The sequence below is a fragment of the Trachurus trachurus genome (assembly GCF_905171665.1).
Source record: "Trachurus trachurus genome assembly, chromosome: 22".
NCBI classification, from domain to species: Eukaryota; Metazoa; Chordata; class Actinopteri; order Carangiformes; family Carangidae; genus Trachurus; species Trachurus trachurus.
In genome coordinates this window covers 7323863-7337412 of record NC_139907.1, presented here as the reverse complement: position 1 = coordinate 7337412, position 13550 = coordinate 7323863, and the positions used below count along the sequence as shown (strand labels likewise).

The window sequence follows — 13550 nt, the reverse complement described above, 5'->3', positions numbered from 1 at the left end:
GCTCAGTGATGCTGCAGATCCCGGGCTTTTATAGAGCGAGGCTGCCCCCCCTCCACCACTGAGAAACATCAGTGCTGTCAGCATTCAGTGGGCCAATAGCAGACTGCTGCAGTGAGGAGAGAAGGAGGTTGGTCTTCAGACTCACTCTCAGCCTCAGCAGGCAGAGTACATGTGGTAGAGCGGTTTTTCTTTTAGTCGGCGGTTGAAACAGGAACAATAAAATCAGTTATTCTCATTTTTCTAAGTATTTCCAGTGCATACTCTCAATGTAGCTTCAGATGCATCTGTCAAGCAGTCAACACACTCGAGAGAGGTTAGAAAACCTGGGGCAAACCTTGAGAAAATGACCTGAAACAAAGTATTTTCCACAACCTACTTAGAAAGATTCAATACATAGTGCATAAAGAGTAAGGGAGGGAGGTGTATACCTGAACAGCCAGACACTTAAAGGTTTAAGTGCTCTAGAAAACTAGAAATTAATTACCTTAAAGATAGTGTGGCATTAAACAGACTGATGTGGTAGAATCATGTTCAGTAGCACAATAATGATTGATGATTGAACAATCACACATCAACCCACATAGACTGCTACAGATACAGTACTCTTGACTTTGAATCTGAACAGCAGAAACAAGACTCTGACTTTGTAACTTCAGTGTTCTTTACAAACAGTATTCTTTATGCCCTTTTCTTTTCAACCATCTTCTCACTTACTTCAATACTAGATTAGATAGATACATTAAGTTCACATCAAAGTACAATGTCCTATATATTGCTCTCCTTCTCACAGCATCTCTAGATGTGTCTGTTTGATCTATTTAGGTTGCAAATTGATGAGTCACTGGTGTTCTTGAGGCGTCCTGATGTGGCGTGTGTGTGGGAGACACCACCGAGCAAGAAAGGCCTGTATGAGTATCTGCTGACACAGAGAAACACTCCTGCTTTTTAACATCCAGAGATGAGTCAGAGGGTACCTGTAAATCATCCTCATGTTTGTTGAAAAGCAGTGAGAGGCATCAAGATGCTGCTCTCCACCAGGGAGCAGCTCTGATTCCTGCTCAAGGACATGCATTAGGTAACAATCTTGCAAAAACAGGATGCATTAAAAATCAAACAACAAAATATTTCAGTTACCACCCACAATTTACAGTTTAATCTCACTGTATAAATCAGGCTTTAAATACTGACTGCTTCTTTCAAATGTATGTACAGTGGACAAAAACAAGACTGATGCAAACAAATGAATAACATCTGGACATTATAGAGGACAGGAAGAATATATTATACTCCCCATGTTGCCACAGGGGACAGGTCATTGCTTATTTCCATTTCCTGTAAATGCTCATCTCGGATTACAGACATGTCATGCTTCTCATACTGACTCATGGATCCATGCTCATAGTTATGTACGAACGCACTGACTTGTACACATACAACTTAAGTAAGTAAGTAAAATTTTATTTATATATCGCACTATAGCACACACATAACAACAAAAGCAGCATCACATTATATGGCGACCCAATACAACAGTACAACTTAACAATTTATACTGCATACAGCACAAATACATGTATTTGTGCTGTATGCAGTATAAATTGTTAAGTTGTACTGTACTGTATGCTCATGTACTGTATGTCAGTATCTTAAACATACCTTCTACATCAAGCTCAGTGGTGCTAATGTTATTGTAATCAGGGCAGGTTATATGATATCAATTTGTTTTATACTGTGTAATAAAAATAATAAAAATAGAGGCTGAGCCAACCACACATTATATTACAGACCTCAGACCGTATCATCATCGTGAAATGTAAAAAACTCCCCATTAACAAAACGTTATTGCAGCACGGGAGAAAACAATAAAAAAAAAAGGGGAGGGGAGTTAAATTACAGTTGCTCATCTCTTACTTTATTGTGTGATTTTCACTAGAACCAAACAAGAAAACAAGAAAAAAAGACTCAGGAGTCTCATGGGAGTGCCGGGCAGACGGGCACAGGGACTCTGGAGGGCGGCCCAGAGGCCGGCCAGAAGAGCACGGAAAGTCTGGAGTACAGTCCAGAGCCTGGGCAGAAGAGCACGAAGAGTCTTGGGGACGGCCCGAAGGCTGGGCTGGAGGGCAACACTGCTTCTGGATCCCCTCCGGAGGCAGGGCTGGAGGGCGGTGCCGCTTGCGGGACTGGAGACCAGGAGGGTGGCAGACCACCCACTGATGACCCAGAGGGAGGCGGGCCGCCGACTTAAGACCAGGAGGGCAGCTGACCACCAAGTGGAGTCTCAGAACAGAGATGGGCTGGGGGGCCAGCTGGACACTGGCAGCAGGGGCCGGACGGGCCTCCTGCTGGACACAAGAATCGGGAACCGGGCACTTGGCTGACTGGACACAAGAATCAGGAGCTGAGCACTCCAATAGCTCAACACTGGAACTATATCTAAACGATAACTATAACAAAATAGACACTTTATGGAAAACAAAAAGGGACGCCACGCCACCCATAACCTAAAAGAAAACCACAGAAAAAACAGAGGAGGAACAACCCCCAAACAAAAGAACAAAAGCTAAACCTAGTGCCCGGTTCCCATACGAAAGTTTACAAAACTAATTCCTCAACAAAAACAGAACTGGCACGAGGCAAACAAAGGACGAGAATCACAAGGTGTGGGGCCGGCAGCCACAGAACAGACTGAGCCCGACAGCTTTTAAAGGCTTACAGCATCCCTCAGGGCACTGACGTGGAGGGCAATCACCTGGTAGGCGGGGCAAGCACAGACACAGACAACAACCCTCACAGACCTGTACCGATAACAACACTGAAGACAGGAGCCGGACAGGCCTTTGGCTCGACACTGGAGACAGGAGCTGGGCTCAACAGGAGTGACGTCAGCCAGGATCCCCGATGCCGCAACAGGAGTGGCGTCAGCCGAGACCCTCGACGCTGGAACAGGAGTGCTGTCCGAAGATGGCTGTAGCTCGGCTGGAGAGGGGACTGGAGGAGGCTGCCGCTGGGGTGTAGGACACGGAGAGGGGACAGGAAGGTGGGACCCAACCGTTACAGTGACTATACAGTGACTCCAAATCTTCCATTTTGTACTTCTAACACAATATATTTGTAATATTTATCACTCCAATTGTGACTCCCAATGTACCAATACAACCAGGTCAGTGTTTAATCAGGTTTATACTTATTCTTTTTTTTTTTAATTAACTGGTGCCAATACAAGACAAGTGGAAAACAACAGAAACATATGAAAACAAAAAAAACAACCCATGACCCTCAAGAGTTAGAAAAGACAAATAAACAAAAACAAATGCTATACTACACTGCAAACAATGCTTTATAGTATGAATTGATGTTGTGGTGGAAGGTGGTCTGTGCATGTGCATGTCTTTGGTCTTTGTGTTGGTGTATGAATGTGGATATGTTGGAAATAATGGGGATGAACTGGAACAAGAAAGAGAAAGAGTATGCAAAGAAATATACATGCGAAATAGGAAGAGAGGAGAGAAAGAAATGTGAAGACAAGCAGCCCCTTCCTGTTCCCCTCACACCCCTCCACCTCTGCCCCACTCCTCATACCCAATCAACATCCTTCTATAGGGGGCTTCCCTTCTTCCAGCCGCTTCCAGGCCCTGGGGCGGAAGCTGATCGGTGGGGGCGACACCCCATCCTGCTCCAAAACCTCTGCAGAACCACTCCCAGACCAGGGAGGGAGTCTGTTCATGAGGCTGGAGGTTAAATCCTCAATCATTTTCCTTCCTCTTTTTCCTTTTCTTCTTTTTTTAAATTTTATTAATTAATGATTTTTTTCCCTTTTCCTTTCTATTTCATCCTTTTAATTTTTGGGTTCAGCTATAAGAGGCAGTGGGGGAAAGCAGAGAGGGCAAGGGAAGGCCGAACAGAACAGCAAGACAGAGTGGATAGACTAGTGAGGGTACTGGGAAAGAACTGTAGTTATGGTGTGTATGGCTGTTTATGTACTGTGTATTCAGTTTGTGTGTCACATAATTAATGACAATGGTGCTGCAATATGACAATGGAAGAATAATGAAATGATGATAGTGATATAGAATGTACAGGTAATGGCAGTAATTGTAATAAATTCAAAAATTTCATCAGGAGCAGTTGTACAGTCATTGATAATAAAAATGATAAAATAGCAATAGCAGTAATACCAAAAATCAATAATAGCACTTTCCTGTTGGCAATAATAATGTGCATGAATAGCAATAATGATGATAATAATAATCCCATAAGTAGTATAGCCTTATTAATCAATGCATGCAAATGCAATGCAAAGTGTATTATGATGATTGTATATAGCTGGAGTAATGTTATTGTTATAGACCGTTTCAGAGAGTATAAACAAATACAGGTGTTACCAAGGATACTAATTAAGGCTCCATTCCATTTAGTGTAGCAGAGTGTTTTCTAATGAGCCACACCTGTCTTTGTTTATACTCTCTGAAACGGTCTATAACCCTCATCCCCCCACCACCACTACCGCTATCCCACACAAACATTTCCTCTCCGTATCCTCACACTCCACCCCACCCATAACTTTCCTTCTCCTTGCCCCCCACCCCTAAATCCCCATATTGTTACTTTAGCATTATCATAATCAACAACTTACAACCTACATCAGCGGGTTTATACTACAAAATTACAAAATGAATACTTTGAAATTACCATCTCAATAATGAGCAGTATATTAAACATGAGCCTTTAGCTACCAAGACTCAGCAGTGTTTAGGTGACTCCATCCAGCCAGGCAGTGCCCTCCCTCACTTTTCGTCCCCAGACAGACACATTAAACCTGCCAGACCTGAACACAAGATGTTTTATTGTGCCTTTGATCTAATGTGATACTTTACTCCTTCAGATTTTAATGCTGTGATGTTACTGTGTCTGTTACACGATCGAACAGCTTTTTGTTTAAACTGCTGTAGTTTTCAATAGCTGCCAGTAGAGGTCAATAAAGCTCAGTGATTCATAACAACAATTAAAGGATCAGTTTACCAAAAATAGGTCATAAACTTTTTCCTCTCTCCTTCTAGCTGTAGTTAATTTATTTATTACGTAGGCCATCCACACACACACACACACACACACACACACAACACACACACACACACACACACACACACACACACACACACACACACATATAAATAAATATGACAGAAAAGAGAAAGGGCCTGCAACAAAAAATGTTGGCACTCTGCAGTTAATACCTAGTAGCCCCCCCTTTGGAAACTACCACAGCATATCTTGTCTGAAACCTTGAACAAAATTGTCTGAGAGCTCAAGTCTCCTGGGTCTTTTTCAGGCAGCTGTTTTGTTTCCCCTTTTCACTCTCAAATTGAAGAAAACAAAAATAATACACTGATTGCTTAAAATATTGTGTTTCATGTTTAACTTTATGCCTTTTGGAGATCATTTTATCTTCCACTTGCTTAACTGTTCACATTAACAGAAACTTTGACCAGACTGTTGCATGCCACTGCGTTCCTGGAAGTCAGCAACATTGTCATGTTGCTTCCTCTCTCAAAACAGTCTTGCAGTGCGGAACTGCTTCCTGTAGCTATACTCTAACTTCTCTGACCTCTGGCCTGACCTGTCACACTGTGGGCTTGTAAGCTGGAGTGAGCATAACAGCCAGATGGTAATAGTTACTGACATGGGGGAGGGCAGCAGCTCTGTAAGAGTCTTTGATGTGTGTATACACTATAGGTCTAGTACTCATACCTCTGGTTAAAATGTCCACATGTTGGCAGAATATAGGCAGAACAGATGTTGAGATGTTAGACTTCTCTGACTGACATTCCCAGCTGTTATGAAGAAGGTGTCAGGATGATCCTTCTGCTGCTCACTCATGTTGTTGTAGATCTCTGCCATGACCTCCTTTACATTGGCGCCGTTATCTCTGATTTACGAGAACTGGGAGTGGTAAAAGAAAAAAAGGGGGGAGAGGTATGCTCTATATGCTGTTACAGAGGAGGCTGAGGTCTGTTGAAGCTGTTGCAGTTCCTAGAAGTCGTCAATAGAGGTCAATGAAGCTCACCGATTGTTTTACATTCAGGGCAGCTCAGTCAGAATCAGAAACACAAAACCTCCTTCACTTCCCCTTAGAGAGTCTTGGTGCCACCGTCTGATTATCTGAGCCGTCAGTTGTTGTTCACTCAAATACACTCATCACATCAATCTCGGTCTTTTTGTGATCTCAGCACCGAACACAGGAGCATTACTCCAAGAACAACATGGTAGCTCAGAAATACTCAACTTTAGTTTTTTAAAGGTTTGAGAATGAATGTTTCAGATCAGCCAACAAGTGTCTGGAATAAACTCTCCCCAACAAGGCCCCTCAAAGCTGTTTTTAAAGGGGGAAAATGTAAGATTTTTACCTTATGTATGCAACATTTTTACCTTAATTAACGTCTTTGAAGTACGGTTTAATAAATGATTTGTAACTTGTTACAGGGAGAATGGAGGCTCTCTGTCTTCCACGTAGCGTCTCTTGGCTGACAATCAAACTTGCAAGATCATAGCCTGTCCTGTGTCCCAGCTCTCATCTTTTCAGCACTGCAACACAAATACACCCTTCAACCTGTCATCTCCTGTTTATGACACAAGACTACACAAAATATCCTAACATCGTATATGATAAATAACGTTATCCACCGCTCCATGGATTGACAGCTTCATTGAAAATAAATGCACGTGGCCAGGAGGAGGGTTAGCAAAACAGCGGAAAAGCGACCAGACTTGCATACACATTTATCATTTGAAATAGAAAAAGTTTTTAAATTGGCTGATTTTAAAAAAACCTCACTGATCTTGTCTCACACAGAAAAGAAAGAAAGTCCTATCATCCATTTATCTTATCAACTGCTTATCCTCAGTAGAGTCGTGGGGAAGCTGGAGCTTATCTCAGCGGACTTAGGGCGGGAGGCGGGGTACAACCCTGGACAGGTCACAGGTCACTCACAGGGCCAACATACAGACAGACAACCATTCACCCTCCTGTACACACCTTCGGGCAATTTAGAATTGCATAACCTAACCTGCATGTCTTTGGTCTGTGGGATGAAGCCAGAGCACCTAGAGAGAACCTAGCTTTTTAGTCTGGCGTTTAGCTGAATTTCATTATTTTTAAGTTTAAAGCACTGTATTGTTTTAATTGTTGTTATTGTTCTATTAGATCTAAACTTTAATTTTATGCAATGTTACCCCTTTTATTCACTTTTTAGCGCTTCCTCAGTGCTTTAGTTTTTGGGTTTGTGACTGTATGCAAATGTATGTTTGTGTGTGAATGTCCTCTCTGTTTATTTTTCTTTTTTTATCATGTAAAGCACATTGAGCTGCTTCCTGTAGAGTGCTCTTTAAAGTTTGATTGATTGATTGTTTGAACATGCAAACTCCACACAGGATGCTTTATCCTTACACATTTGTCCCCAACAACAAAAAAAGGTCAGCTTCTCAAAAACTGTTGTAAAAGAATACAAGATTTTTTTCCCACTTTAAACAGGTCAGTCCTTTAAAACTACTTCAGCCTGAAATATACATATCAAATAATAAATATACATTGGGGGTTTTAACCCTTTGATTGCCGGTATGTTTACACAACTCCTCAATGATTAGCAGCAACATCGGTTTTGATGATGAAATATTTTTTCTGCATTGGCACAGATTAAATTTAATAATATAATTTTCAGTACACACACACGCACGCAGAGGAAATGCTTATTACCCTGTAAATAAAAAATACAAGATCAGTTTGAACAAGAAAAACATTTATTATGAAAAGACAAACTCTAAATAATGAACACTGACAGATAAACATTGATAAAGACACGGGGCACTTTTGCTTAGGTTTTTGGGTTTTTGGGGATGGGGAGAGGCTAAGACGGGGAGTAGGCAAGAGAGAGGTAGAGAGTGTGTGAGAGAGAGAGCTATGTGTCTGTCTGAGAGTGAGAGTCCAGCTCAGGCGCAGCAGCGGCTGCAGATGTCCAGGCAGTCGTCTTTGCATGTAAACTTCTCACATTTGATGCAGGTCCTGACGGTTTTTCTCTTTTTGCAAAGGTCGCACTGCTTCCTTGTAGACTTACTGGGAGAGAGGCCAACAGCCACAGGTGCAGCACTCTGCATATTGGCCACTATTTCTGCAGCTGTGGCGCTGCGGGGAAGGCGCCCCCTCCTCTTGATGTGTGGGGTCACCAGCATTTCCCCCACCTCTTCATTGTAAAGCCTCCTCCTGTATGATTTCTTCTGCTGCCAGGACGGCTCGACGGATCTCCACAGGACGAAGGCGTTGTAAAGCGAGACGTCAATGATGTTGTGGAAGAGAGCCAATGGCCACCGGTTTGTTCTCCTCCTGCAGGAGTAGGTGCCAACGCACTAATGGAGAAAAGAAACACAAAACATGAATGAATTACACATAATAATGAATAATAAAAGTGTGTGTATTGTAACTCGTGCGTAATGGCGCTTATACCTTATCAAGGTTGTCGACACCTCCTTTGCATTTGTTGTAGTCTGTGATGATGACGGGCTTTTTTTTGTCATCGTCGTTGATGTCCGGATTGCGGTGTTTAGTGCTCAGGAGCAGCACGTTCTTGCCCCGCCGTTGGACGTAAGACACCAGCGTGTGGGTGTGCGTAAAGGCAAACACGGAGGAGAAGATCGGTCTCGCTTTCAGCTTGAGGATATTCGCGGGAAGCTCGGGCTTGTTGTGGCGAATTGTGCCAACCAGGGCCATTTTCCTGGCGAGTAGCTCATCAGACAGCGCGAAGGAGGTGAAGAAGTTGTCGCAGGTGACGGTGTGACCCTTGAGCCCGTCTGTCATATCCAGCACCACCCTCATCCCCTGGTTAAATTCAGATTTGCCATCCGCTTTGCCCGTGTACATCTGCAGTCTCCAGGCGTATGATGTTTTGACATCGCAGGTTGCCCAGATCTTTATCCCGTACTTGGCCGGCTTGCTGGGCATGTACTGCCTGAAGCCGCACTTGCCTCTGAATGGGACGAGCTGTTCATCCACGCAGACTTCCACGTCTGGGTTGAACAGCAGCGGCAGGCGCTGCGTCCACATGTCCCAGACTGTGCGGAAAGCAGCCAGCTTGTCGTGGCGGCGTCGGAATCGGGTTTTCTTGTCATCAAAGTGTATATGGCGGGTGATCTCGTGAAATCTTTTCTGGGACATCGTGGCCGGGAAAATGCCCCGTCCCGATTTCTCATTCCACAGGCTGAGGGTTGATTCATGTTTGGACCTGTACACACCCGACAAGACGAGCAGCCCCACATAAGCCTGCATTTCCATTACGTCCACATCTCGCCACTCTCCCTTTGATCTACTCCCGTGCAGGTTTGTCATGTCCACAATGTGCTCAAGGATTTTATCCGTCAGCAGCAGCGCAAAGCTGGACGCAGGGTCGTTGATTCGGACGACGGCATATTGTGTCGGTCCCGGGGTCATACCTCTGGCTGCTGGGACGTAGCGGAACGTCTCATTATCTGTGGGAGACCACACTATTTTTTTATGTTTTGAGGTCCAACCCGCCGCTTCTGCTGCTGCATCCTCCTCCTCCTCCTTCACCTCTTCATCCAGCTCCGCTGCTGCGTCTTGGATCTCGTCTTCGTCCTCCTCATCTCCAGATGTGTCGGTGCTGCTGGACTCCAGCTGATCTGTTCTCACCCCGTCCGACTCACAATCAGATATCTCGGGGGAGGTTAATACGGAGTCATCCTCGTAGTCAATGTCCATGACATTTTCCAGGGCTATCAGGGAGCTCTCCTCGGTGTTGTTGTCTTGTTCTGCCATTTTCAAAATGACTCCGCCCACCTACTGCACATGCTTATAACCCACGGCTGCAGCAGTCTGTGTGTGTGTGTGTGTGTGTGTGTGTGTGTGTGTGTGTGTGTGTGTGTGTGTGTGTGTGTGTGTGTGTGTGTGTGTGTGTGTGTGTGTGTGTGTGTGTGTGTGTGTGTTTTTTGTACCTGCATGATCAATTGTATCTGAACGAGAACCAGAACAAGACCTTTATTATTATTATTATTTTGTATTAATAATAATAATCCTCGCTGCAGCGTTTGCATAAGCGAAAACCAAAACAAAGGTTCAGATTTATGTTTCTTTATTCATGCCCGTAGGCAGATTTGCTGTGCAGTGAATTGCTCATGCATGCATACACACACACACACACACACACACACACACACACACACAAAAACGGCATGTAGGGGAGACTGGGGACAGTTGCAACAAGGGACGGTTGCAACAAGCCTTATTTCTCCAATCAGAAACATGCTAGAGTGATGACACTCACACTGCACATTCACAGTTAGACCCTCTACCCACCAATAATAGAAAAGACATATTCAGCATCTGCTCCTGCTTGTACTGAGACAAAGTTGTTTTAAGGGTATGAAAGTAGCTTTTTTCATGAGCTGTAATTTTGTCATACTGTCCTGACCTTTTGTATGAATTAATCCAAACATACCTAGTTTGAATCACTGTTTTGTTGACTATCAAATGACATGGTTAGCATGTGTCAGTGTCATTGTGTCTAGCTAGTACATGATGTTTTGTCATGACTGACAGGGTGGGGACGGTTGCAACAACTGCCATTTGAATATGGAAGCACTATGCAAATGCAAATGTATAAAATGAAAATTTTTTAGCTTAAAATAGGCACAATATATCTATTTTTTTTCCTCATGATGAACAGAACAGCCAATTATATTAAACCATGAGAGACTAAGATTTCAAAATAATTCTCCAGATAACTTCCTATAATGAAATATGCAAGTTGTAGTTGTATCTTATTCAATGGGACAGACTATAGCCACATATATTTTCCTTTGAAAATTAGAGAAAAGTAAATTTATTTGATGTCATACTGTGAATAAATCATCCAAAAGTAGAGTACATGTTTATAAAGGTTTCTTGTATTGCAAATAGTTTAATTCTTCTTGTCTCACACTGAGCTATTGAGTTTTATTACCACTGTTAACCTCTGCACATTGACTCAAGGCCTATGTTCTACGCAAAACAAAACTCCAACTGTTAAATATTACTAAATAACTAAATAATACTATAGTATTATTGTAAGACAGTGCATATTTTAGGAATACTATGCTTATTGAGACAAAAATCAAAAGTTAATTAGTGAAATTTAATGTATGGTTAATATGTTGCAACTGTCCCTGATCCGTGTTGCAACTGTCCCCACGTTTGGGGTCAGTTGCAACGTCTGGATTCTTCCATTCAAATGAATATTTTGATTGATGTGTCATATGTAACCATTTTTAAATGGTATGACTAATTAGCTGACAAATGTATGTTTAATCTATAAAAGTTTGGTGAGTTTAGTCCAAATAGTCTCTGAGTAACTGAGAAAAATGTAAAAAGTGTTGCAACTGTCCCCAGTCTCCCCTACACCTAAACCGTGATTTTTTTTTAATGCTCAATACTCCAACACAGAAGACCAAATAGGCCTTAGATAAAAGCTCGATACAGCAATCAATAAAAAAGTCAAGTTTTGTTTTGGTTCATTTCAGCAGCAGGCAAAGACTAGGGCACCCTTGCAGAAGACAGCCAGGAGTTTGAATTTTTTTTCCTGCTTGTTTTGAATGGGAAAACACAGGAAGCGCCATCTGTTGGACAAAAATAAAATTCAAAAAGTTAAAGTTAGAGTCCAAAATGAAATCTTAACATAAAGGAATGCATTAGTTTATTATCCTGCACAGAATATGTGCAGTATAATAAACTAAGTGCAAGGCACTGATGCACTTTAATATCTGACAATAATAGTTCATTATAACAGATGCAAATGTATGCAGCTTTCTAAGTGTTTCAGCTGGTTGAGATGGTCATGGGGGAGCTGGAGCTTATCTCAGCTGACTTAGGGCAGGAGGCGGGGTACAACCCTGGACAGGTCACAGGTCACCCACAGGGCCAACATACAGACAGACAACCAGCACACTCCCATTCACACCTTCGGGCAATTTAGAGTTGCTAATTAACTTAACCTGCATGTCTTTGGTTTGTGGGATGAAGCCGGAGAGAACCCAAGCATTGTTTTTAGGTTTATAGTACCATTTATTGTTTTAATTATTGTTATTGTTTTATTAGATCTAAACTTTGGTTTTATGCAGTATTTCCATTTTTATTTCCTTTTAATCACTTTTTGCGCTTCCTTATTAGTTTTTGGGTGTGTGTGTTTGTATGTCTATACGGTCCTCTCTGTTCATTAAAAGCACTTGGAGCTGCTCCCTGTGCAATATTGATTGATTGATTGATTGATTGATTGATTGATTGATTGATTGATTGATTGATTGAACATGCAAACTCCACACTGCAAACTCCACACAGAAGGACCGCTTTAAATTTACTTACACATTTGTCCCCAACAACAAAAACTGCTGTAAAAAAAAAAAAAGTTAATATTTTTTACTTTAAACAGGTCAGTCCTTTAAACTACTTCAGCTTGAAATACATATCAAATAATAATTATCTACTTGGAGGTTTTTAACCCTTTATGCCTGTATGTTTACACAACTCCTCAATGAGTTGCAGGAACATTGGTTTTGATGCATCATTTTTTTTCTGCATTGGCAGATCAAATTTAATGCTTTTAGCCTATAATCATGATGATTTTCAGTACACACACACACACACATACACATACCCTGGCATAAATAATTTAAAAAATACAAGATCAGTTTGAACAAGAAAAACATTTATTTTGGAAAGATAAACTCTGAATGAACACTGACAGATAAACATTAATAACACGGGGCACATTTGGTTATGTTGTTGGGGATGGGGAGAAGCTGAGAAGGGGAGTAGGCAAAAGAGAGGTAGAGAGTGAGACAGAGAGAGAGAGAGAGAGAGAGAGAGAGAGAGAGAGAGAGCTATGTGTCTGAGAGTCCAGCTCAGGTGCAGCAGCCGCTGCAGATGGACAGGCTGTGGTCTTTGCATGTAAACTTTTCACATTTGATGCAGGTCCTGTCGATTTTTCTCTTTTTCTCCGGGCAAAAGTCGCACAGCCTCCTCTTAGACTTACTGGGAGAGAGCAGGGGAACAGCCACAGGTGCATCACTCTGCATATTGACCACTATTTCTGCAGCTGCGGCGCTGCGAGGAAGTCGCTCCCTCCTCTTGATGTGTGGGGTCACCAGCATTTCCCCCACGTCTTCATTGTACAGCCTCCTCTTGTATAATTTGTGCTTCTGCCAGGACGGCTGGACGGATCTCCACAAGACGAAGGCGTTGTAAAGCGAGACGTCAATGATGTTGTGGAAGAGAGCCAATGGCCACCTGTTTGTTTTCCTCCTGCAGGAGTAGGAGCCAACACACTAGTGGAGAAAAGAAAAGAAAGAAAAAACATGAATACAATTTCCAAGTATTCTTTCTCATCAATACACATAAGAATAAATAAATGTAGCCTATGCGTAATGGAGCTTATACCTTATCAAGGGTGTCGACACCTCCTTTGCATTTGTTGTAGTCTGTGATGATGACGGGCTTTTTCTTGGCATGATCGTCG

The 13550-nt window shown here is 42.4% G+C and overlaps 2 protein-coding genes across 2 annotated transcripts in view; both read right to left on the bottom strand.

Moving 5' to 3' along the window:
- Positions 1–7983: 7983 nt before the first annotated feature.
- LOC311005932 (piggyBac transposable element-derived protein 4-like) overlaps positions 7984–13550 on the bottom strand; it is a gene marked incomplete at both ends in the record, with an annotated part of 11596 nt that continues 6029 nt past the window's right edge. Inside the window, one exon of the mRNA XM_083998539.1 lies at positions 7984–8397. Within this exon, the coding sequence (XP_083854665.1) occupies positions 7984–8397 (414 nt within the window). The remainder of the gene's footprint in view (positions 8398–13550) is intronic.
- LOC311005872 (piggyBac transposable element-derived protein 4-like) overlaps positions 12937–13550 on the bottom strand; it is a gene marked incomplete at both ends in the record, with an annotated part of 1414 nt that continues 800 nt past the window's right edge. Inside the window, 2 exons of the mRNA XM_083998480.1 lie at positions 12937–13359; positions 13472–13550. The exon at positions 13472–13550 is cut by the window's right edge and continues 800 nt beyond it. Coding sequence (XP_083854606.1) covers positions 12937–13359; positions 13472–13550 — 502 coding nt within the window. The remainder of the gene's footprint in view (positions 13360–13471) is intronic.